This window comes from Capsella rubella, unplaced genomic scaffold, assembly GCF_000375325.1.
Source record: "Capsella rubella cultivar Monte Gargano unplaced genomic scaffold, Caprub1_0 scaffold_3, whole genome shotgun sequence".
Taxonomy (NCBI): domain Eukaryota; kingdom Viridiplantae; phylum Streptophyta; class Magnoliopsida; order Brassicales; family Brassicaceae; genus Capsella; species Capsella rubella.
In genome coordinates this window covers 2,445,639-2,466,522 of record NW_006238921.1, presented here as the reverse complement: position 1 = coordinate 2,466,522, position 20,884 = coordinate 2,445,639, and the positions used below count along the sequence as shown (strand labels likewise).

The window sequence follows — 20,884 nt, the reverse complement described above, 5'->3', positions numbered from 1 at the left end:
GGAGTAACAAACAATTGTATCGATCAGTTTAATTAGGTTACTTCTTTTTTTTTTGGTTTCGGTTTCAAAAATTCCAAGTCGGTGATTTATGATTTTGGTTACTCACTCCAGCAATTACTTATCTCGAGAAAATAAGGTAACTGTACTTCATAGAATCAGGGGAAGATTGAGGAGAAAATATACAAAATATGCCAAGAGCAGATATAACTAACTAAGGACAAGTATCTCTCTCTCTCACTCCACTCCCTTGCTGCTCTGTTTTAACTTGTGATTTCGCAAAGGAAACTAGCAACAAAAGATTTCTGAGAATTAAGATGCAACAAAAGACTACTACTACTCCTACATCCTCCCTCTCTGCTTGTAATTTGCTAATTTCTATGCTTTGATTTCTTCACTTCTCTGCTTTTTTCTCCGCACGTATGTCTTCACTATCTTAGCTCTTTTCACCCCTTCGGCTTCTGGAAACCTGAAGAACCAACACAAAAGAAAAAGAAACTCCGCTTAGACAACAAGAAACTCAGATTTACTGATGCTTTTTGTAGGTGGTGTGAGAAGACAGGTAAAAGCTCACTTCGTTTCAGTTGGAGGCAAGTTTTCCATAGTCTCATCAATTTGATTCACTACCCCCTTTGATTTCTCCTCCGACACCCTGAACCGACACAACCAGAAAAACAAAAAACTCAGCTTACACAAAAAAAGGAGAAAAAATAGAAACTCAGTTTACTTGTGGTTTTTTAAGGTAGTAAGAAGAGAAGTAAAATACTCACTTTTCACTTGGAGGCATGTCTTCGAGAAACTTATCAACTGCATCAACTATACCCTTTGATTTCTCCTCTTCAGCTTTTTTCTCCACTTCAACTTCCGAAGACCTGAACCAACACAAAAGAAAAACTTCAGCTTACACAAAAAGAAAACTCAGTTTACTAATGTTTTCTTAAGCTAGCGAGAATATAAGTAAATAATCTCACCTTTCACTTTGAGGTAACTCTTGGAGAGCCTTATCACTTGCATTGGTTCCCTTCCTCTTCCTTTCCCTAAGTGTTTTCTTCTCCTCAGGTTCTGAAGACCTGAACCAACACAACAAAACTAAAACTCAAGCTTAAAGAAAAAAGAAACCAAATTGACTGATGATTGAGATAGGTAGTGAGAAAAGTAAAAACTCACTCCTCTCCACTTAAGTCCCTGAGAGACTTATCGACTGCGTGTATTATCATCTTCTTAACCTGTTCAAGAAAAACACGGGAAACCAAGACAATAACATTTACAGAGGAGTCAGAAACTTTGCTCAAAACAACTAGGAATTGAGACAAGAGAAATACCTCCAACTTGTCTTCTTTCGCAAAATGATTTGGTGGAAGTAGACGATACTGTTTTGTCAAGTGTAAACACTCGCTGACATTTTCAGGTGAAACAAAGTCAAGCGCTACCTTTGTGCAGGACTGCAAGACACAAGCGAACTACAATGATCAATTTATGAACCTTCTGCTGAGAAACTGAAAGCGCAATTGCTTAAATACACTGTCTCCTAAGCTAGAAATATAAAATTTACCTTCAAATTTCGGACTTGATGCGGGCACCCGACAGGTATTAAGACAGCATCGCCGAGCTTCTGGTTAAAGGTCCATGGTTCAATGCCTAAAGAATACAGCCCCAAAAAGACTAGAACTGTCAAGATAATGTGAAAAGATGGAAAACGTGATTTGGTTATTAGTAAAAATTCTACATACCATATTCTTCTTTCAGCTTCTTGATATGATATCGTGTTAGATAGATGGTCTGGTCGTATATCGGATGAACCACCTGAAAAGACGAAGATGCATGAACATACAAGATAAACAAAAACCAGCAAAAATTGTGGAGAGACTGGACACAAAGAGAGACTACATATGTTCAATATAACCAAACTGAAGAAGGAGAAGAAAAATGTAAAGTATGCAAGTATAGTGTACCTGGGACAAAGGGCAGCAGTAGAAATGTCTAAACTCCTTGTAATGTTTCAGAAGGTAACTCTCTAATTTTGGAATATCTTCTCTGCGGAAAATGTCCCAAAGAGCTCCATCATCAGATTCAACTTTTTCGACTTGTTGCTGAGACTTTACAAGAATCTCCATCATTTCCTCCTTGTTAGCTACAGAGCTATACAGCTCCTTGAGATCCTGTTCAGCATGCTTCTTTTTCAGTTCTTCAATTTTTGGTTGTTTTGTCTTATCAATGGGAACTTCAGATATGTGCGTCAAAACATTCACCTGAAACCAACACAGGAATAAAGATATTGAAAAGAATTAGATAAGAGAGAGACTTTTTTTTTGGTGAAAAGAGAGAGACATTATTATATAAAACAATATAATGTCAATTGACCTTTATTAGACACTATGCTTTATAAAAGAAAGATACGTAAGGTAACTAAACTGACACATCTTGACATAAATCGGAATCAACGAATTGTCCCACTAAAAAAGAGCAAGAATATTCCGTGATCATAATTTTTTGGTGAAGTAAGTCCTCCAGAATTTATTTAGAAAAATTGAAAACTGATTACATTCGAATCTATTTTGGACTCGAAGGCTTAACAACATCTTTTATGACTGGATGGTAATCTGATTCTGTTGTTATCTGATTAGAGATGATGTTGTTGACTAGATGGTTATCTGACTAGGATGATGTTGTTGGCATAGAGATTATTTTCTTTTCATAATTCAACTTTTGACTGGATTATCTATGAAGAGTTAGGTTTTAATCCGCGGTATATATCTGTTACAATTTCTAGCACGTTTTCTGACAATCAATTCCAATGTGTTTAGTATATTGCAGTGTATTCATGTGCATTTCGGAATTAAAACTGAAAATCGAAAAAAAAAAATCAAATTTCATTCGACAGCCAAGCATTTCATAAGTTGCAAGCATGCCTTGGTACTCTGGCTTCAATTGAACTCCTTTGTGACAAGGTTCTTCTACCAAATCCATTGTGGAGAAATGAATATGGATGTTCTTCATAAATATAGTTCAACAAAAGAATTTGGCCAATTAATAAAGCATTGGAAACATCCAAACTCTTTTGATGAGTATAACCTTGTACAATTTTATATCAATGATGGTATGTGTAGCAGTAGGAAGAAAAAATTGTTTCATATGGCATTGTCTTCCAAGGTTCTTAACATTAACTGCAAACCCCAATCGAATTGAGAATTTCTTTGCTTTGGAAAAGGTAATGGAATTATAATTTGAGTGATTGAATTACTCACAAATCCTACATGATTGATGTTGGTCTTTCTATTTTAGCAGGTAACGATTAGCGACAGCAACTAGCAACGGGAACATGCAACGCACAAAATTTATTTTGGTTTATTGTCATCAGTCACACAAAAGACGACAACAACTATTGGCAACTGGTGGTATACTGATTTCGATTTACTGAAAAAGAAACGACCAAAAGCCTGGATTCTAGCAAAACCCTTTTTCCTTTGTTCTAGCGGAATTTAAGATTTCTATATTTAGATTCCGGTTGACAAAAGAAAAAGAAACAAAATTTCAGCGAGAAAAAGAAAGAAAAAAAAAAAAGTAAAAAAAAAAAATCTCTGGGAAAAACAGAAGGAAAGAATTAAACGTCAGCCAGCCCAATTTGGACTTTTGAGTTCTGATAGACGAAATCCAAAAAAGGGGAATTTTACGGGAAAAGACAAGTCTAGAAAAATCAGACAAACAGAGAAAGATTAAATGAACTTGTGAAGAAAGATAGAACTTTTGATTAAAAAAAAAAAGAAGATAGAGAGAACTAATCCTAAATTTAATTAGAAAAACAAAAATAAAACTAAGTGAACTGATATATAGATATGATTCTACCACGAAATGGTTATCTGATTCTGCTGTTTTATTAGGTTCTATCATGAAAGGGAAACTATCAAAAGAATGAACACAAATATAACAAAGAAATGAAAATGAACACAAGAAAAGAAAAAACACAAGGGTACTAACCGCATCAGACATGTCGCAATGTAGCTTAGTAACAGAATCTCCACGGCCAAACTCTTGCTCAAATCCGTAAGCAATATATGTCTTTGGCCCCATGTCTGGCTTCAAGCAATTTTTAGGCAGCTTGACAGCTAGATTCAAAGGTCCATTCTCTGGGTGAGTGTACTGCTTCATTGGCAAACTGCATAAGAACTCCATCGCATGACGTGGGAGGTTTTCTTCGAAGGACTTAGATGGAGGCCAATCTTTCAGTTTCAGGACTTGTGGCCAATCCATTCGATCATATCGGCCTTCAATATATCCGGTAAAAAAATTGTGAAGATTGATGTTTACCTGCATCCGTTAAAAGTCATTAGATAAAGATAACGAGGGACATGAACATCAAAAAACGATTGAGATTAACTAGACCAGAAAAATAAAATAGTTGCAACGCAAGTACTTATATTATTATATATGAAAAGATATGAGCCAGAAACATATTCATTGAGGAAAAACTGACCTCACAGAAGTCCAGACAATCAGTAGAGTGAACACCTAGAAGTGTTTCATGATTGGTTTTGCGGACTTGACGGCAGGCACGATAGGTTACCATTGGTTCCCAGCTAAAACCAGATGTAGACTCAAGCACATTCCTCACAACCACAGGCTCCCCTTTTACCCAATGATGTTGAAAATGCTTCAGGTCATCTTGTTGAACATCTGTGACACTTGGACAATACAGATAATTGTCTTCCGAACCTTCTCGACAAGCAGCCTTTAACAAGTTACCGTTGTCCATGTCAATATGACCATCAGACTTAAAACAAGGGCATCGCTCCAATACTGTTTCAGGTAAATCCAAAAGCTCGCCAGCTTCCGCAAGTTTTTCTACTTTCTTTACCAAATCAGATACCCAACCATCAGGAAGTAGGCGTTTTAAAACTAAACCCTTGGCACCACAATGACAAGTAATGTTTCCAGCTTCATTTGCTTTCCACAAAGATGGGTCGTTCATATGGTCTTTGCAAACCGGCTTATCATCCAACTTATCATCTGGCTTATCATCCGGCTTAACATCCGGCTTCACAATAACTTTGCCTACGTCTCCATGTTCATACTCTAAACCTCGGTTAACATAATTCCAGGACACATCCTCCTGACATGCCTGAGCCTTTCCATTGCGGATCTCAAGGCAACATGTAAGGCAGATATCACAAGGACATTCCCTGCAACTCCTATGGAGATCAAAGATCGAAGTCTTGCAGATATCACTGTGAGCCCGAAGAGTAAAAACAACAGAGAATCAAATTACCAACAGCATCATGACTTATGAACTTGTCAAATTTATAAAAACAAAAATATCAGGGTCATATACCAGTATAGTCTTTCATCAAGGAAAGATTCAGCATCTAGGGGCCTCACCTTTTCAAACTCCAGTCCTATGAAATAATATTAAGACAGATTCTTAATCTTTAAGCTAATCAGCTTCCAGCTTACAACTTAGAAAAATGAATCCACTCAGTTAGGGATTTTGTTGGGAATAAATGCGGGTATATCCAACAATATAAAGATTATACATACTTAACACATGATAACATGATAATGCAAAAACTGTGAAGTGACTACAGAAACAATCATTACTTTCTGGCAGAACTATAAGCATGGAAAGTACCTGAGATCTTTGCCTCGATTTTCTTCTCAGCAATTTGTTCATCAACTATTTCCTTCATATGTGGGAGAAGCCTCCCCAAAATATATTTAGAGCACTGAATTTTTGTGTCCTTGCTGACCTCGAGATTCGGATTTATGCCCTATATGGTATTCAAGTATCCATTATGGTAAGGAGCTTAGATAAAGTTTAACAGCATAAAAGTATAAATCAAGCAAGACATGGTAGATACAAGAAAACATACTTTTATCTTATTATCTAGACGCAAGCATCCTCTGCAACAGCAAATACCACAGCAGAATGGGCATTTGTTGGCAATATCTTCTTCTGGTATGTTGGGGTACCTGCAAGTAGTGATCAGACAATTGTTTCAGGCTTCTGGAAAAAACAATCCAACACAAGACAAGAGTAAAAGTAAGTGGGTGTTTTGTTCGTAAATAGAAGAAATGATTATCAATGAATCGACAAGAATCGATTTTCAAAAGCTTTGTCTTGACTCATTGCAGAACAATAAAAACTATTTAAGCATTCAACCATCCGAAAGAAACTCTAAGACGAACTATCTTTAACACCCATATAATGAAGCCAGTAACAAGTAACAAGAAACCAAAATAATTGCTAAAAATGTTTAAGGGTAAGAAGAGCATACCAAGTTTTTAAGCAGGGGAGGCAAAAACGCTTCGTCTCGCAGTTCTGACACCGCACAACGTACCCTCTATCGTTCCTTTGACATTGATGACACATATTGGACAAGATAACTTCAGCATTATCCTAATTATCCCCCAAAACAAAACACATAACAAATTAGCAGACGATTGATGAGCAAAGGAGACAATATTTACAGAGAAAATTCACTAACCGCGTTGCCTTTTCTAGCTCTGGTCCTGGACCTCTTGCTCGAGTTGGTTGGAACCTCGCCATCGATTTCACCCTTCTTCTTACTAGTCCTTTTCCGAGTCATTGTCCCAATGGTAGTCTGGTTTCCAGAATCCTCACCTTCCCCAGCAATTGAGTCTGTGTTACCCCTCGTCTTAGCAGAGGCTCTCTTCTTCTTCTTCTGAGCCTTATTCCCCCCTTTTCTGCCCTTTCGCTTGGGTCTTTCGTCTTCGTCGTCGTCGGTCAGAGGGTCAACGTAATGGGTCATCTTCATAGAAGCACTCCGAATCCTCCGTAGACCACCGCGTCCGTTGGCTTCTCCAACCATAGCAACATCCTCTGTAGAATCCATTTCGAAATTCAAAAAACACTCACACTCTCTCCTCGGCACAAACTCTCTTGGATCCCTCCCCCACCACTGAGACAGTAACGAAAAACCCTAGACACACGGGATTTTATGAGGATTCTTTTTCTTTTCTTTTTTTGTGGATTTTTGGAAACTGAAAGGTTCCGATAAAAGTAAAAGTTTGGTTTAGTTTTGGTCTAAATCAACACGATTTCGCGAAATCCATGGGGTTTATTTCCCGCTCATATTTTGTTTCCAATTCCGTCTTTTTTTACATTCAATTGAATCACACAAAATTAAATTCTAATCTCTCGTTCAAATGATGAAAAAAAAAAAAAATAATCTCTCGTTCAAATTAACTTTTTGGGTGAATCTGTTTGGTTCAATCACACTTGCAGAGTCACAGTTGAACCGGTCTACAGAGTACAGGTTAATGGGTTGACAAAAACAACTACCAATAAAAATAGTAGACCCACTAATAAGAAGTAAGAACACGACCCATCAAGGGCACGATGATTAACCCACTACCATCGAAACGTCTCACATCTCTTGTTTTAACGCACGGTTGCGTTCCCTCTTCCCTTTGACATCTCTTGTTTGTCTGCCTACACTAAATTCTAAATAACATGTGACGATGTTAAAATTATTTTAGTCTCCATCACTGTAATGTCGCCTTAGCTAGATTTTTCTAATATCTGTCCATTTCTTTCAGTTAGCATGGAGCCATGGACATGACTTCTTTAAGCTAGAACAAAAAGTTTATGCAGTTATTGATGTTGCTTTTGTGTATGTGCTCAAAAATATATTTCATATTACGTAAATATGTTACTACACATAGCTTTCACACGAGTTATGATATCTATGTTTGATCAATCCCTTAAAAATTGCTGATATATCACTGCCATTGGCATCTCAGCAATAATTTAGTGAATAAAAAGTCAAATTAGCATAGACAAACACATTAGTATAAATTATGAGCTAATTGTGTTTCCATTTGATTAGAAAATGAAAAGATGATTGCGAACCTATATATATATGGCAAGTCAAGTATCTAATACTTGTTAATACAGATGGATGACAGATTAGTAGTCAAATTAATCTTTTTCTTGATTAAGTAGGAAGTTAGAGGGAAACATGTATGTATGTACATCTAGAGAAGACGAAGACTTGAATGCGTTTGTTCTATTCTTTTGCTATGCACATCTGGATGATGACTCAAATATAACTTATTAATCATCATAATTGAAATATTGACTCAAAAGCTTTATAAGTCTTTTAGCCTTGCATGTATAAAACTAACAATCAACGGTATATTAAACAAATATTACTAGTGTTGTGTATCATTATTGAACCAATTGATTCTGACTCAGTCAAGTAACAATTTAATCTAATTTTTTTGACTCAATCAAACAAAGATTTTTTAATATTTTTTTTAATTAAAGAAAATTGGCAATGAGCTTGTACTGATCAGCAACTAGAAGTCTAGAACCAATAAAACACGAAGGAACGAAGATATGAAACTGACAACGAAATTCAAACCACGATTCTGTTGGTGTGAGACGACGACTCATCCAACAAGTGAATAATATATAAGAATCAACTAATCCTTATTTATATTTCTTCAAATTTGTGATCTAAAGAAGAAGACACAGAAACTTCTAAGCAAAATTCCATCAAACATCCAAAGCGAATTCTCAAGCAGAACATCTCTACTCGTCCTTTATACGCGGTCGTGAAGAAGACAAAAGCTTGTCACAAAACATGAAGGTATGTATTTGTGTACTCAAGAAACAAGTAATAACTTGTATACTATTGTGAAAGAGAGAGACACTTCTATAGAGATGTTAAAGAGGTTTTCTTACTGTATGCAGCAAAAGATCCTGCTAAGAGTTGCTATGACTGATGACAAAACCCGAGCAAAAGCACTGACAACTGCTGTTCGGTTTAAAGGTAACTATGGTACAAACCCTAACCCGATTATTGTAGTTGTCGATGAATCTAAAGATGTTGTGTATTCATTTCAGGCGTGAACGCTGTGGAAATAAAGGGAGATCACAGGAACCAGGTTGAGGTGACCGGTGTTGAAGTCGATATGATCGTTCTAATCAACACACTGAGGAAAAAAGTAGCATTTGCAGAGCTTGTTAGCGTAGCGAAAGTTGAACCACCAAAAGATGGTGACAAAAAGCCAGATGAGAAGAAAACTGAAGAGAAAAAACCCGAGCCATGCTGTCAACCATGGCATTATGGATATGGTGTGCCATCTTCCTATTACTGCCCATGTGACAAAAAGCCGGATAAGAAGGAAACTGAAGAGAAAAAACCCGAGCCATGCTATCAACCATGGCCTTATGGATATGGTGTGCCATCTTCCTATCCTTACCCGTGTGATCCTTACCATCAGACTGGGGAACCCGTATACAATCATGATCCCAACTGCAGGATCATGTGAGATAGGTTTCATGTGGAAGACTAACGGAGGAGATATCATTTTTTATATACTAAGATTGTCAGCATGTTAATGTAAAATTTGATAGTCAGATTTGGCACATGAATAAAAAGTCTAGAGCTCTCAAAACCACACAAATTCTCTACTTGCACATGCTCTTATAGCATGTAAAGCAAAATCTTGCTATCCATGGAATCGCATTACAGAGTAACTTCCTTACAAGCAGCAATCATACCATTTCTAAATCAAATCTTAACTTTGCAAGAGTTGCTAGATACATAACTCGGTACATTCTCCTAACTCACATACCTTAAAGCTTTATCAAGTGCATTGCTACATCTAACGACCTCTGCCACGACCACGCCCACGCCCACGTCCACGACCGCGTCCAACAGGTTTGCCTAGAGATGAAAGAAAAAGGGAGGAAGATAAATGGATTGAAAAAGTAGTCTAATAGCTTATGAAGAAAAATGTTAGTAACATCAAAAAGAATGGAGCATTACCAGCAACAGGCTTCTTAGGCTTAACTCTAGGAGTGTCTTCCACAAGTAAAGTCTCCAGGTTCAAGCTATCAGGAAGAATGTAGTATCGGATATTGTTACCCCTCAAGCTGAGATGATCAAGTGTTACTGGGTTTTTCCCCTTCAGACTCATTTTAACTGTCTTCAAGTGAGTATTCATGCTCACATCAACACCTGCCCAAATCATCAAGCTTAGGCTTTCAATAAAACATACTTCTAACAAGTGAATCTAATTGAGTGTTTTCTCAACCTACTGTGATCACAAGGATGCGAATAGGGCCAATGGATCAAATTCAAAATTAGGGAACAGATCGCGACTTGTATCAGTAACAGCAACTAAGACCTAGAAACGGAGAAATCGAGAGAGAAGAAAGGTGAGAAGAACTACAAAAGAAACCGGATACTAAAACAGAACATACCAGTGATGGTTCCATGGACAACAGTCCCGTTCTTCAGCTCGATCGACACAGTTTCATTGTTTAACTTCATCAAAAACCTGCTCGATCCAATCAAACCAAATCCCACATATCAGCTCAGACTCAAGAATAGGAATGTATTCCATATCCAAAGCTAACTAAGATTAAGAACGACACGAAATTATAAGAATAGAAGAACAGATATCGAAACAGTACCTGACGAGCTTCATCTTTGGATGCGAAGAAGAAGAACAAACAAAGAAAACCCTCAAAACCCTTCTTACGCAGACGGAGAGAGACCTCGAAGTGGAGCGAGTACAGATCGGATTCCGGTTTTGGATCCATCACCTAATCACGATATAACATTTAAAATCAATATTGGGCCGAACACACATGTCATAAGGCCCATAAAGTCCAAGGGTCGATCAGTGACGATGTTCTAAACCAGAAATCTAAATTACACTTGGTTCAGCCAACCCGTAAATTGAAAAAGAGGACCAAATATTTCAATTCCAGGTGAAACACGAAACGTAAATTTCGGAAAAGGCGTAATAAAAGCGCGCGAGCGCTTGATAAACACGCGCTATAGTAGACGCGAGTGAAGATTGAACGGCTTAAGGCGAGACGATACAACGCTTTTCATTTTTCAACGTTCTGTGCGTTAAAGAGTTGACTGATCCTCCACCGGTAGAGACTAGAGAGTAGAGAGAGAGAGAGAGAGAGATCGTTCTCTGCGAAAACTGCATTAACCCTAACTCGTCAATGGCAGATTCGAGCTCCAAGACGAAGTACACCCCCCCAAATCAAAGGTAACTTCTCTTCTTCTCCTCTCCTTCCTCTCATTTTCCTGATTTCGAGTGATCGTTCGTTACTCTGCTGATTTCGCTGCTTCGTCTCCGTTCTCACAGGACGCCTACTGGGAATCGCCGCAACTCGGGAGGTAAGTGATCCCTCTCTCTCTCTCTCTATCTTCTTTGCCTGAGTCGTTCTTTCATGATTTTTACTAGAGAAACGAAACAGATGTTTTCTTGATTCCGAGAAAGATCTAATTCTGTGGGGGTTATAGCTTAGAATCAAAGATTGTCGAGGAAGAGAAGTAATCTGATTTCGTAGGTAGACTAATTGTTTGAACCCGAATCTTGAAACATTGTGATTGGGGATAATTGGTAACCTCAAGAACCTGGAATTTAGATCTTGATCTCTCTTTATTAGCAAATTTTCCGGTTAATCTATTTCTCCATGTTCTTTTGCTTGTATTCTTGAAAAAAAGATCAGCGTTTAAGCTTATATCAGGTTTGGCTCGCTATGATGTTGTTCTTTGCTAAAGAAAGAGTGAAATGCAGATCGAACAAGTAGCCAAGGAAACAAAGATGGTGAGGGAAATCAGCCTCCTGCTACTGGTCTTCAGATGGGAAACAAACCTCAGAGGATAATACCACTAAAGGACTGCTCTAGGAGTGAAGCTCATCAGCTTTTGAGCAAACGTATGAATCTGAACTATCTATCTCTTTAAACATTTGAGTGGTTGATTCTGTGCTCTGTCTTACTGTCTGGTCGTTCGTCTATCAACTGTTGCTATTATTTGCTAAACATCTGATGAGTCAGTGCTAGTTTATTGGGCATGCTCCTTTTAGTAATTTTTGCCCTTAATAGATAAGGAGTGTTAAATTCACTGCTCATGCACTCAGTTTATGTGGTTGTCTTACTTACGTGCTCTTGATTTGTCCAATGAACAGGATGGGAAGCTGCAATGCATGAGTACAACGACCAAACTGTGGATCTATCTGGTCAGATTAAGTTTCTTCTTTATCCTATATGTCTGTTAGATTTGTTCTGCTTTAGTTGGCTCCAAATACAATCAAATATACCTATAGTTCCCCCAGTTGATCTCTGCGTTCCAGCTAATCGAGTAGAACTGATTGTCAAGTTTACCTACTATTTCACAGAGCGACCAGTCATGTACTATGGAGGAAGTGTCTGGGGTAAACTACCTCACCAGGTGGAACTGACTTTAAACTCTATCATTATGCTTTTAGGTCTATTAAGATGCTAGTTTACATTAATGATGAGACCCATGTCTCTTGTTTTGTGGGATGAAACAATTACAGATCCTGGCTGCAGCAAACAAGACATTGCCTCCTCAAACGATATCGCCAGAGGATTACATGACTGAAGTGCGCCGTGGATTGCTGATGCCAAAATCTTCAAGTGCTAATAATTGAATAGTCCTGGTTCTGCTGACTGACCCCATATAGACTAGTGAAATGGTGTAGAGTGTTTGTTGAGATGGCACAAGCGATGATGTGTCAATGACTTTTATTTCGGTGTGTGTAGGATAACGAATATTGGTGTTTTTCTCGATCGGTCTTATTCTCTGGTCCCTGAAAGTGTAAAAAACCCAAACCAGAGATTTGCCTAACAATCACGGTTACCATCTCACATGGCTCCATTCAGAGTTTCATGTTGTTGAAAGATGCGAAACGTCCTTTTTTATTCGAGGGATTTGGTAAATAGATCGTCTAACTAGAAACTAGTTGTTAAAAGTTTTATTTAAAAATAATAAATTGTTACACCAGAGATATGCATATTAATATTTGTGTCTGGGTCAGGAAATACGATACCCATTCGTCGATCAAGAAGTATACACCATGGTGGCACACCCATTCAATAACAAACGTTCAGGAGTGGGGGTTAAAGGTAACGGGTACAATTCAATCATATTCCCACATCTTGAGCTTTCCACACGAAACAGATATTATACTCTTTCTCCTAATGAAACAGAGCTCTTAGTTTTGTTTTGTACCAGACTAGTAAATCATAAAAGAAAACGAATTGTAACGACACAATAATAATAATAATAATATATAATTTAGTTGAAATCACAACTGCTTCAACACACACTATCTCTATAAACTAGATATATATACAACTCATTGTCGTCGTCATCATCACCATGATCCCTTCATTACTTTCCTCTCTCTTTCATCTTTAAGATCCAAAGAGAGAGAGAGAGAGAGAGAAAGAAAGAGAGAGAAAAAAAAAAGATGAAGCTTTATTCTGTTTCCTTGATGATCTTGAGTTTAATTGGTCTCTCCACCACCATAGTTAATGCACAACCAGCTAGGGAATCGTGCAATTCAAGTCTACCTCTCAACGACCTCACCTTCAACGCCAGCCTCCTCCAATGCGTCGAAGCTTGGAGTCTCCAAAATTACATCCTCCGAGTAAGTCAACTTTAAAAAAATTTCCGAAATTTTCATAACTTTCGAATTCTGAAAACATTTTAAATCTTTTTTTTTAATAATTCATGAGTAGTATGCTAGAACGGTGGAGAACACATGGAGCTTCATCTTATCAGCTCCCGATTCAAGCGCCTTCATCGGGATCGGATTCTCAACCAACGGTCAGATGGTCGGAAGCAGCGCGATCGTCGGCTGGATACCTTCCGACGGCGGTGCCGGAACAGTGAAACCGTACTTGCTCGGAGGGAAATCCCCCGGCGAGGTGAATCCTGACCAAGGGGATCTAACGATCGTCAGAGGCTCGTTAAAGATCGAGTCAGTGTCGTCGCGTATCTACATGAGTTTCCAACTGACGGCGGAGCTGCCGCGGCAGAGTCTTCTTTACGCTATGGGACCTGCCGGGTTCTTCCCATCTTCGCCGGACTACAGGTTGAGAGAGCATCGGTTCGTGACCACCACGACCATCAATTATAATACAGGTAAACAAGACCAATCTCTCTCTCTTTTTTTAATTTCTAAAATTCACCTTGTCTTAATTATTTTCATTTGACTCATTATTTTAAAAGTCAATAGTGAGTTTATCCATTATTTGACTGGTTTAAATCTTAATCACCGTTTAATATGTACTAGATTCGGACCCGCGCTACAGCGCGGGGGAAATAATTACATATATATAACTTTTAACGAATTACAATATATTATATTTTAATTTTATTGCAATGCAGTCGATTACGGTGAATCATATATTTGTATAATAAATTTAAATAAAATAATAAAACGAAAAAGCGAGTAAATAATAATACATTGAGTTTGGATTCAACTAAAAAACAGTGAAAAATGAACGGCACGAAATAATATGTATCGACAAATTATTCAATTTGACCATTTTGTAGTAGAAGTAGAAATATATGTAAAAATTACATACTTACAATGTATCTTTTGAAGGACCAACCCGTAACAAAATTCATTTTGTAAAAAACATTATTCATAACTTGCTTTACCATTATAATTGTGATTTTAACAAACTATCTGAAAACTATTTAAAATTTACATAGTTTGATATATAATATATTTTATCAATAAAAATTATGTCTCCAAAATTACATCTATATCTTCAATAAAATATTTTTAATAATTTCAATTCTAAATTTTTATATATATTTGAATCTTTTAATTATAATATTTTGAAATTTTTGAAACTTTTAAATATGCTCATGTAACAATGGTTTTAATATTGATCATACGTATACTGATTTTAAATCATTGTCCAAAATATTTAACCGAGTGTAGTTGAGTATTGAAAAAATTCAAATTGCAACATAAGCAAAAAAATATTAATTTTTATTAAATATTTTTATTATATAGCATAATATCATAAATTAAAAATACTATCAAATTAAATTTAAAGAAGAATAATAATTGATTAGTTAGAGAAATATTAGGAAATCATAAAATTAGTTACGGAGATAATATAATCTTAAAATTAGATATAGAAAATATCCGATGTATGTATCCAAACCCAAATTAATATCCAACTTTGAAGTATCCAATTGTTAAAATCGGGTTAATTTTTTAATTTTGACCCGACCCATATTCGATTTTGTACTTCTCTTTTACTAATATAGAGATTATACCTCCACTATTCTTTGCTGAAGTCATATTCACATCATACCGACTTTTTGTATTATTATTATTATACGCGGTTTTTTCCCAACTACTACTACTATCTCTCTTATCGTTTCCAAATATCACTACTAATTAGCAAAACAATTAGTGACTAATTTTTCCAATTTATTACTATTGTATATTCATTCTGCAAACAAACTACGATATTATTTGTTGCCACCATTTTGAAAGAGATTCTTTTTTTACACGTGTTATGAGATTGCGGGATCTCTCTACATTTCTAGATGTTGTATAGCTTGGACTTGGAGTGCTAACTAAGTTTAGACTTTTTAGTTGTTTTTTGTCAGGTAATGAAGACAAAAGAGAATGATGTACCAGTTTTGTTTTGTTTTTTACTCCTACTTTTGGTATTGATGATAGTGAGATGCAGTGAAAAACACATTAACTTTTTTCATGAGTTAACTTAAACAGTCTGATTTTTTTTTTCTTTTTTTAATAAAGAAGTTTAGTGTTAAGGGATGTTTAAGATAAACGAGGAGGCGGGTATAAAACTAAATTAAACAACAACTATTGTGGAGCGAGAGAACTGAGTTTGTGTTAAGAATCTAAGAATATGAATGTTCTTGTGTTCGTCGACTGATTTATGTTTTTTTTTTTTTTTTTTTTGCTGATGAATTAAAAGGTTCGCAAAGTGTGGTTAAAGGTTCACCACACTCTAAGCTAAGGAAGACACATGGGCTAATGAACATGTTCGGCTGGGGAATCTTGATTATCATTGGCGCCATAGTGGCTCGACACATGAAGCAATGGGATCCCACTTGGTTCTATGCCCATATTGCTTTCCAAACCACTGGTTTTCTCCTCGGTTTAACTGGTGTCATTTGCGGTTTGGTTCTTGAAAACCGGCTCAAGGCCAATAATGTTTCCACGCACAAAGGCCTTGGCATAACCATACTCGTCATGGGCATTCTCCAGGTTCCTCTTCTTCTAACACTCTCATAATTTGAAAGTATATACTATACGAAGAACACTCAAAATGATCAGTCGGTATACTCTCGGTTTTTGTTTATAGATGGTGGCATTGCTAGCTCGACCGGATAAGCAATCCAAGTACAGAAAGTATTGGAACTGGTATCATCATAACATTGGGAGAATTCTGATGATACTAGCTATATCTAACATATTCTACGGTATTCATTTGGCTAAAGCCGGTTCTGCTTGGAACGGGGGTTACGGTTTTGCCGTCGCTGTTTTGGCCTTGACGGCTATTGGGTTAGAAGTTAGAAAGTTCTTGAACAAGTAATTTCTTTTTACTTTTAAACATCTCTCTTTATCTTCTTGCTACCATCGATATTTATCTTGGATAGGACAGTGTGATGTATTGAACAAGTTATTGACTAATCATCTGAATGATATCTTCTTTTTCTTTGTTTTGGAAGTTCTTTAATGTTGATCTTTATTTTTCACTGTGTAAAGTCAACTTAAGTCCCTCCACTGTATTTGGCCATGATAGACTTTTTTACTAGTAAGCAAACTTGGATTCTACATACCCAAATACAGTATAAGTGTGTGTTCCAACCCAGTCATAAGAAAGACAGAAAATGTGAGTGACGGATACTTGAACTTAAATCAACGAAAAAACAAAAACTTGAATCAACGACTCAGACTTGAATTATACCAAACATAATCAGATAATCTAACCATTTGCATTGGTCTTCTACATTAGAGTGTGTCTAAGCTGAGGGAACTGAGCGTTCGATTATAAAAAAACTTGAATCCTTTAACTTTGTTTGGTATAATGGGCTACAATACAAGCCCATATAGCAAAGCCCAAATGGGTGATGACGACTCTGTACCGTATGCGTCAGAGAGATTCGTCGGAGACATTGCAGAAATCGGAAGAAGAAGAAGATGTTGAGAACTCGCCTTCTCTGGTTTACGGTTGGGTTTTCCGTCAGCGGAGCTTCCATTGCTCATCTCGTGTGGCGTGATCTCTATGCAGAACGTTTCGCTATAACCTCTGATGTAATTTATTATTTCCATGTTTTCTAAAATCATCCTTTGGGAAAGTTTTGATGCGAACGATCCTGGAAATCGTGAACAAAATTGTTTCGATTTCTGATATATGAGGTTTCAATGCTGCAGATGAAGGAGAAATTCAATGCTTTAGAAGGTAGAGTTTCAGGTCTGGAGTCTGCTGGTTATGAGAATCCGAGTCCAGCTCAGGTCAGCTCTCTCTCTCTCCATTTGTAGCTATGGATATGATTGATTGTTAGTTAGATAATATTGTAACCCTGATTGCTAAATCAAGCTATCCATGTGATCTGAGTTTCATATAAATCTCTTGGTAGGGGGGTTACTTCTCAATTTCTCATTATTCATTGAATTTCTCGAAAATTGTCTAATCAACTGAAAATTCAAGAGCTTCCAGAGATTAAAAGTAAGAGTTGAGATTCCACCACTGCCTATATAAGCCTCAATTAAATTGTCGTCCTTTACTTTAGTTGTCTAGAGTTTGGTTGGATAATTGCTTTGGAGTCTCTCTAGTTTGGTGAATTTCAATAACAAAAGTAGTTTCACACCTTCTTGTTACTTGAAGTTACATTAGTAGTTAGTCGTAGCTCATTGTGTTTGGACCTTGATATGATTCTTCTGCACTTTGCTTGACTTTTTCAATCATGTATATTAACTCCACTCTCTTGTAGGATGAAAGGATTTCATAAGCGAGCATATCACAACTGTCATACTCTCGCATTTTCTATATACATCTTTTTCCTTGCTCACCATTGTGTCTTGTTGTAGGTTGAGAGTTGAAGACTATTCGGAAGCTTCCAAGCCCAAATTAATCAATGACTTGGCTCATCTGTGATAGAGTTGCGATGATGCCATCTTCTTCACTCGGAACTTCTAAGATGCTTGGAATGATCTTCTAAACTTAAAACTTTTTGTTTTTGTAAACTACTCACCTTTCGAGTTTTGGCTCTCAGACTTACATTTGTGTTACAAAACATTCGGCAAGAGTGGTTCGTTTAATTCTAAGAAGTGGGTTGTATATGAAATGCATCACGGCTGTGCGCTTTTAGGATATACCCCTTCTAATCTCAAACCTTTCAGCTCGAAACCAATTTTATACAGAAACTTATACCATACCAATTGAAATCTATTCACATCCTAAACATCGATAAGAACCCTACTCTTGTATCAATTAACCATTTGCTAAAACATCCAGACACTGACAGAAATTGCAAAAGAGACTATAACTCTATGAGTCAGGGGAAAACCCTCATTCTATCAACCAGACGAGTGGAGCTCTCTCTATCCCGCGATTTATTCCTTTTCTTCATTGTTCCCGGATTAAAGAGATTCCTTGGTCAGAACCAACCATCGATCTGCTTGATCATGGCTTCATTTGATGGGATGGGCGAGGAGGGAGGATCGAATTTGCCAGCTCTTCGTTCACCTTCACCGGAAGAGGTGGCATCTGCTTCATAACCTCTGGCATGTCATTCAAGCTGCAACCCAATTGTTCAATCAGCTTCAAGTTAATACATTATAATAGCTCCAAAACTTTGTTGGAAAGAATGGCATTTCCCAGAGTGAGTCATTGACATAGAAGTGATCTATAGATATATAGGTAAATGTATTACTCATTCAAGATTGCGAGGATATTTTCCCGAGCTTTGCTCAAGATATTGACATTCTCATGTAGCTGCAATAGGAAAGAATCTTTGATAAGTACACAAATTAGATATAAAATCGATCATAAAACCCAAAGATTACTCAAAAGCAAACAAAACAAGGCACATAAACAGATCAGGTCCAAAACCCCCCAGCAAATTATACAAAAACTTACAAGCTGAAAATTTGAAGTTGAATTCACCTGGAAAGCTGAGAAATTTGATGTAACTTGATTGAACATTTGGGCATTTTGCTCGAGAAGATCTCCACTCACACCACCAATAGCTGCAATAAAGCCATGACAGTTAGGCTCCTTCTACTTCAATCTATAGAAGATTAACCTTTAAAATGAAAACACCAAGATTTTTAAACAAACCTTTATATGAAATACCATCATCGGTATCTATAGGCATCATAGGCGGAGCATACGATGGACCATTAGGATGCACATTCAAATGAGATGAGGACTTGGCTGAAGAATCTGTAGCTTTTTCCTGCTTAACAGATATGTGAAAGACAGTCAATTAGTTTCTGTAGACTTATACATGGATCCACCAGACAACCTAAGAATTTTCGCCCGTCCAAAATCACAAGTAAACAGCTAAAAGTTCTACTAGCTAGTTATAAATTAGATTTCAGTCAAGCTAATTTATGGTTTGTGCTTTAATTATATCCCTTGGATTTTGTAGCTTTGATCGTATCGAAATCGCTAAGGAGCAGCAAATAGGAATTGAATTCCACATACTTTCTTATCTTTGCTTTTCCTCGATGAATGGTCTTCTTTCCTACGCTTCCCGTTTTCCTTTTTCTGTAATCCATCAGCAACCACATGGAGGTAAAAAAGAATCGTAAGAACCAATAACGCCAATGTGCGAAGAAGAGTAATCAAGAAGAACAGAATCACTCGCTGGATTAAGCAAAATCGAGAAATTACAGTCATCCATCTACAGCGCAGCGCAACATCACGGACAGTCTTATCCTTCATTTTCATCGCAATCTTCGCATATCGAAAAACTGACGGTTCTGTCGCGTACCTAGATAGATATAAAATATTAAAGGACTAACAGAATTAAACAAGGCTCTTACCAATCATTACTGATAAGTAGTAGACAACTCATCCTCCAATTAAATCCTAAACTTTTCTCATTGCTCTAATACTAATGTGCCTATCATAAATATGATACAACACCAGCTAGTCATTTAGTATTTTATTTATTACCATACTTGAGAGTTTGAAACCACAAAGAAAACTCCAATTAGCTAATCAAATACCACTTCTTCTCTTCACAGTAACAGTAAGATATAAATTCAAAAAGACCCCACGAAAAGCTAACAATTGTCATCACATATTCCGATTCAAAACTCAGGATGGCAATGGAAAAGAAGATAATATCAGGATTCACTGCATCTAGTCAGATGGAAAGACCATTGGATAAAACAGCAAATTCAAATCTAAAACATAGAGAGGAGCAAAAATTTTACTTGACAAGCAAATCTTCCAATAGAGATTGTTCCTCATGAGTCCAATCGGTAGAGATCCCTGAGTTATGCCTCAACGCGCCAGCCGTCTGTGAATTATCCGCCGCCGCGCCTGTATTGCCACCATTATCGACAGAATTTACAGCACCGCCATTTGTAGCCGCCGCTGAAGAAGACGATACCTTCTGCGTCGCCGACGAACCTTCCTGATTGTTACCAGACGGGTTTGCGCTCGCCGCCATCAGATACCCAAATCTTTTGTGCTGAAATTCACTTGGATTCCTCGCCAGAAAAGTGTCAATTATTAACGCAATTCAGGTATGACAACGCCGGTGATAGGAACAGAGAGAGGAGAGATGGGGGCGATTGATTAATCCGGCCGCCGACTGAGCTTCTTCTTCTTCTTCCCCTCGAAATATGGAATCTTTGCTTATTAAAAAAAAATTAATAATTCGTTTTCATCTTTATCCTTTTTCGGATTTTAATTTTCTATTTTGAGAGTCAAATACGGCGATTTTAGTTATTATGAGGCTTTTTGGGTAAAGATTATAATTATAGGGGCTGAAACATAATAACCTAAAAGAAGAAAGTAATCCGTTTTGTTTTCTTCTCTCTTTTCGAGGTCCCTCCTCCC

At 37.0% G+C, this 20,884-nt stretch overlaps 7 protein-coding genes across 10 annotated transcripts; 4 read left to right on the top strand and 3 right to left on the bottom strand.

Annotated features, from left to right (window-relative positions):
• Positions 1-121: 121 nt before the first annotated feature.
• LOC17893860 (lysine-specific demethylase JMJ25) lies at positions 122-6,976 on the bottom strand. 2 transcript variants are annotated; one of them, XM_006296851.2, is made up of 16 exons: positions 6,477-6,976; positions 6,267-6,388; positions 5,862-5,961; positions 5,621-5,759; positions 5,324-5,387; positions 4,469-5,219; positions 3,973-4,302; positions 1,950-2,246; positions 1,728-1,800; positions 1,550-1,635; positions 1,320-1,439; positions 1,165-1,223; positions 969-1,067; positions 768-869; positions 572-649; positions 122-466 (listed from the first exon to the last, which is right to left on the bottom strand). In XM_006296851.2, exons 1-16 carry the CDS (start codon positions 6,843-6,845, stop codon positions 376-378), a joined length of 2,880 nt encoding a protein of 959 aa, XP_006296913.1. In that variant the 5' UTR covers positions 6,846-6,976; the 3' UTR covers positions 122-375. The 2 variants fall into 2 exon arrangements, 1 of the variants encoding a protein (XP_006296913.1); XR_002834692.1 differs by lacking the exons at positions 122-466; positions 572-649 and having other exon boundaries at positions 773-869; positions 969-1,086.
• Positions 6,977-8,494: 1,518 nt separating this feature from the next.
• On the top strand, positions 8,495-9,316 carry LOC17892981 (heavy metal-associated isoprenylated plant protein 16). 2 transcript variants are annotated; one of them, XM_023786120.1, is made up of 3 exons: positions 8,495-8,606; positions 8,711-8,789; positions 8,864-9,316. In XM_023786120.1, exons 1-3 carry the CDS (start codon positions 8,601-8,603, stop codon positions 9,289-9,291), a joined length of 513 nt encoding a protein of 170 aa, XP_023641888.1. In that variant the 5' UTR covers positions 8,495-8,600; the 3' UTR covers positions 9,292-9,316. The 2 variants fall into 2 exon arrangements, with proteins under 2 accessions (XP_023641888.1, XP_006299450.2); XM_006299388.2 differs by having other exon boundaries at positions 8,495-8,789.
• Positions 9,317-9,426: 110 nt separating this feature from the next.
• On the bottom strand, positions 9,427-10,551 carry LOC17892189 (small nuclear ribonucleoprotein SmD1a). Its single transcript, XM_006298785.2, has 4 exons — positions 10,442-10,551; positions 10,229-10,305; positions 9,792-9,983; positions 9,427-9,689 (listed from the first exon to the last, which is right to left on the bottom strand). Exons 1-4 carry the CDS (start codon positions 10,453-10,455, stop codon positions 9,628-9,630), a joined length of 345 nt encoding a protein of 114 aa, XP_006298847.1. The 5' UTR covers positions 10,456-10,551; the 3' UTR covers positions 9,427-9,627.
• Positions 10,552-10,883: 332 nt separating this feature from the next.
• On the top strand, positions 10,884-12,736 carry LOC17890560. Its single transcript, XM_006298695.2, has 6 exons — positions 10,884-11,034; positions 11,134-11,165; positions 11,569-11,709; positions 11,962-12,012; positions 12,172-12,224; positions 12,334-12,736. The coding sequence occupies exons 1-6, from the start codon at positions 10,988-10,990 to the stop codon at positions 12,445-12,447; spliced, it is 438 nt and encodes a 145-aa protein (XP_006298757.1). The 5' UTR covers positions 10,884-10,987; the 3' UTR covers positions 12,448-12,736.
• Positions 12,737-13,191: 455 nt separating this feature from the next.
• Positions 13,192-16,531, top strand: LOC17892849 (cytochrome b561 and DOMON domain-containing protein At3g07570). The gene is made up of 4 exons (XM_006297880.2): positions 13,192-13,449; positions 13,541-13,946; positions 15,776-16,068; positions 16,166-16,531. The coding sequence occupies exons 1-4, from the start codon at positions 13,270-13,272 to the stop codon at positions 16,394-16,396; spliced, it is 1,110 nt and encodes a 369-aa protein (XP_006297942.1). The 5' UTR covers positions 13,192-13,269; the 3' UTR covers positions 16,397-16,531.
• A 429-nt stretch (positions 16,532-16,960) lies between these two features.
• LOC17891096 lies at positions 16,961-18,152 on the top strand. The gene is made up of 3 exons (XM_006298942.2): positions 16,961-17,118; positions 17,239-17,319; positions 17,896-18,152. Exons 1-3 carry the CDS (start codon positions 17,005-17,007, stop codon positions 17,905-17,907), a joined length of 207 nt encoding a protein of 68 aa, XP_006299004.2. The 5' UTR covers positions 16,961-17,004; the 3' UTR covers positions 17,908-18,152.
• A 28-nt stretch (positions 18,153-18,180) lies between these two features.
• Positions 18,181-20,784, bottom strand: LOC17892451. 2 transcript variants are annotated; one of them, XM_006298294.2, is made up of 7 exons: positions 20,254-20,763; positions 19,706-19,805; positions 19,517-19,579; positions 19,148-19,265; positions 18,974-19,056; positions 18,741-18,802; positions 18,181-18,605 (listed from the first exon to the last, which is right to left on the bottom strand). In XM_006298294.2, exons 1-7 carry the CDS (start codon positions 20,490-20,492, stop codon positions 18,491-18,493), a joined length of 780 nt encoding a protein of 259 aa, XP_006298356.1. In that variant the 5' UTR covers positions 20,493-20,763; the 3' UTR covers positions 18,181-18,490. The 2 variants fall into 2 exon arrangements, with proteins under 2 accessions (XP_006298356.1, XP_023642318.1); XM_023786550.1 differs by having other exon boundaries at positions 18,202-18,605; positions 18,947-19,056; positions 20,254-20,784.
• Positions 20,785-20,884: the final 100 nt, after the last annotated feature.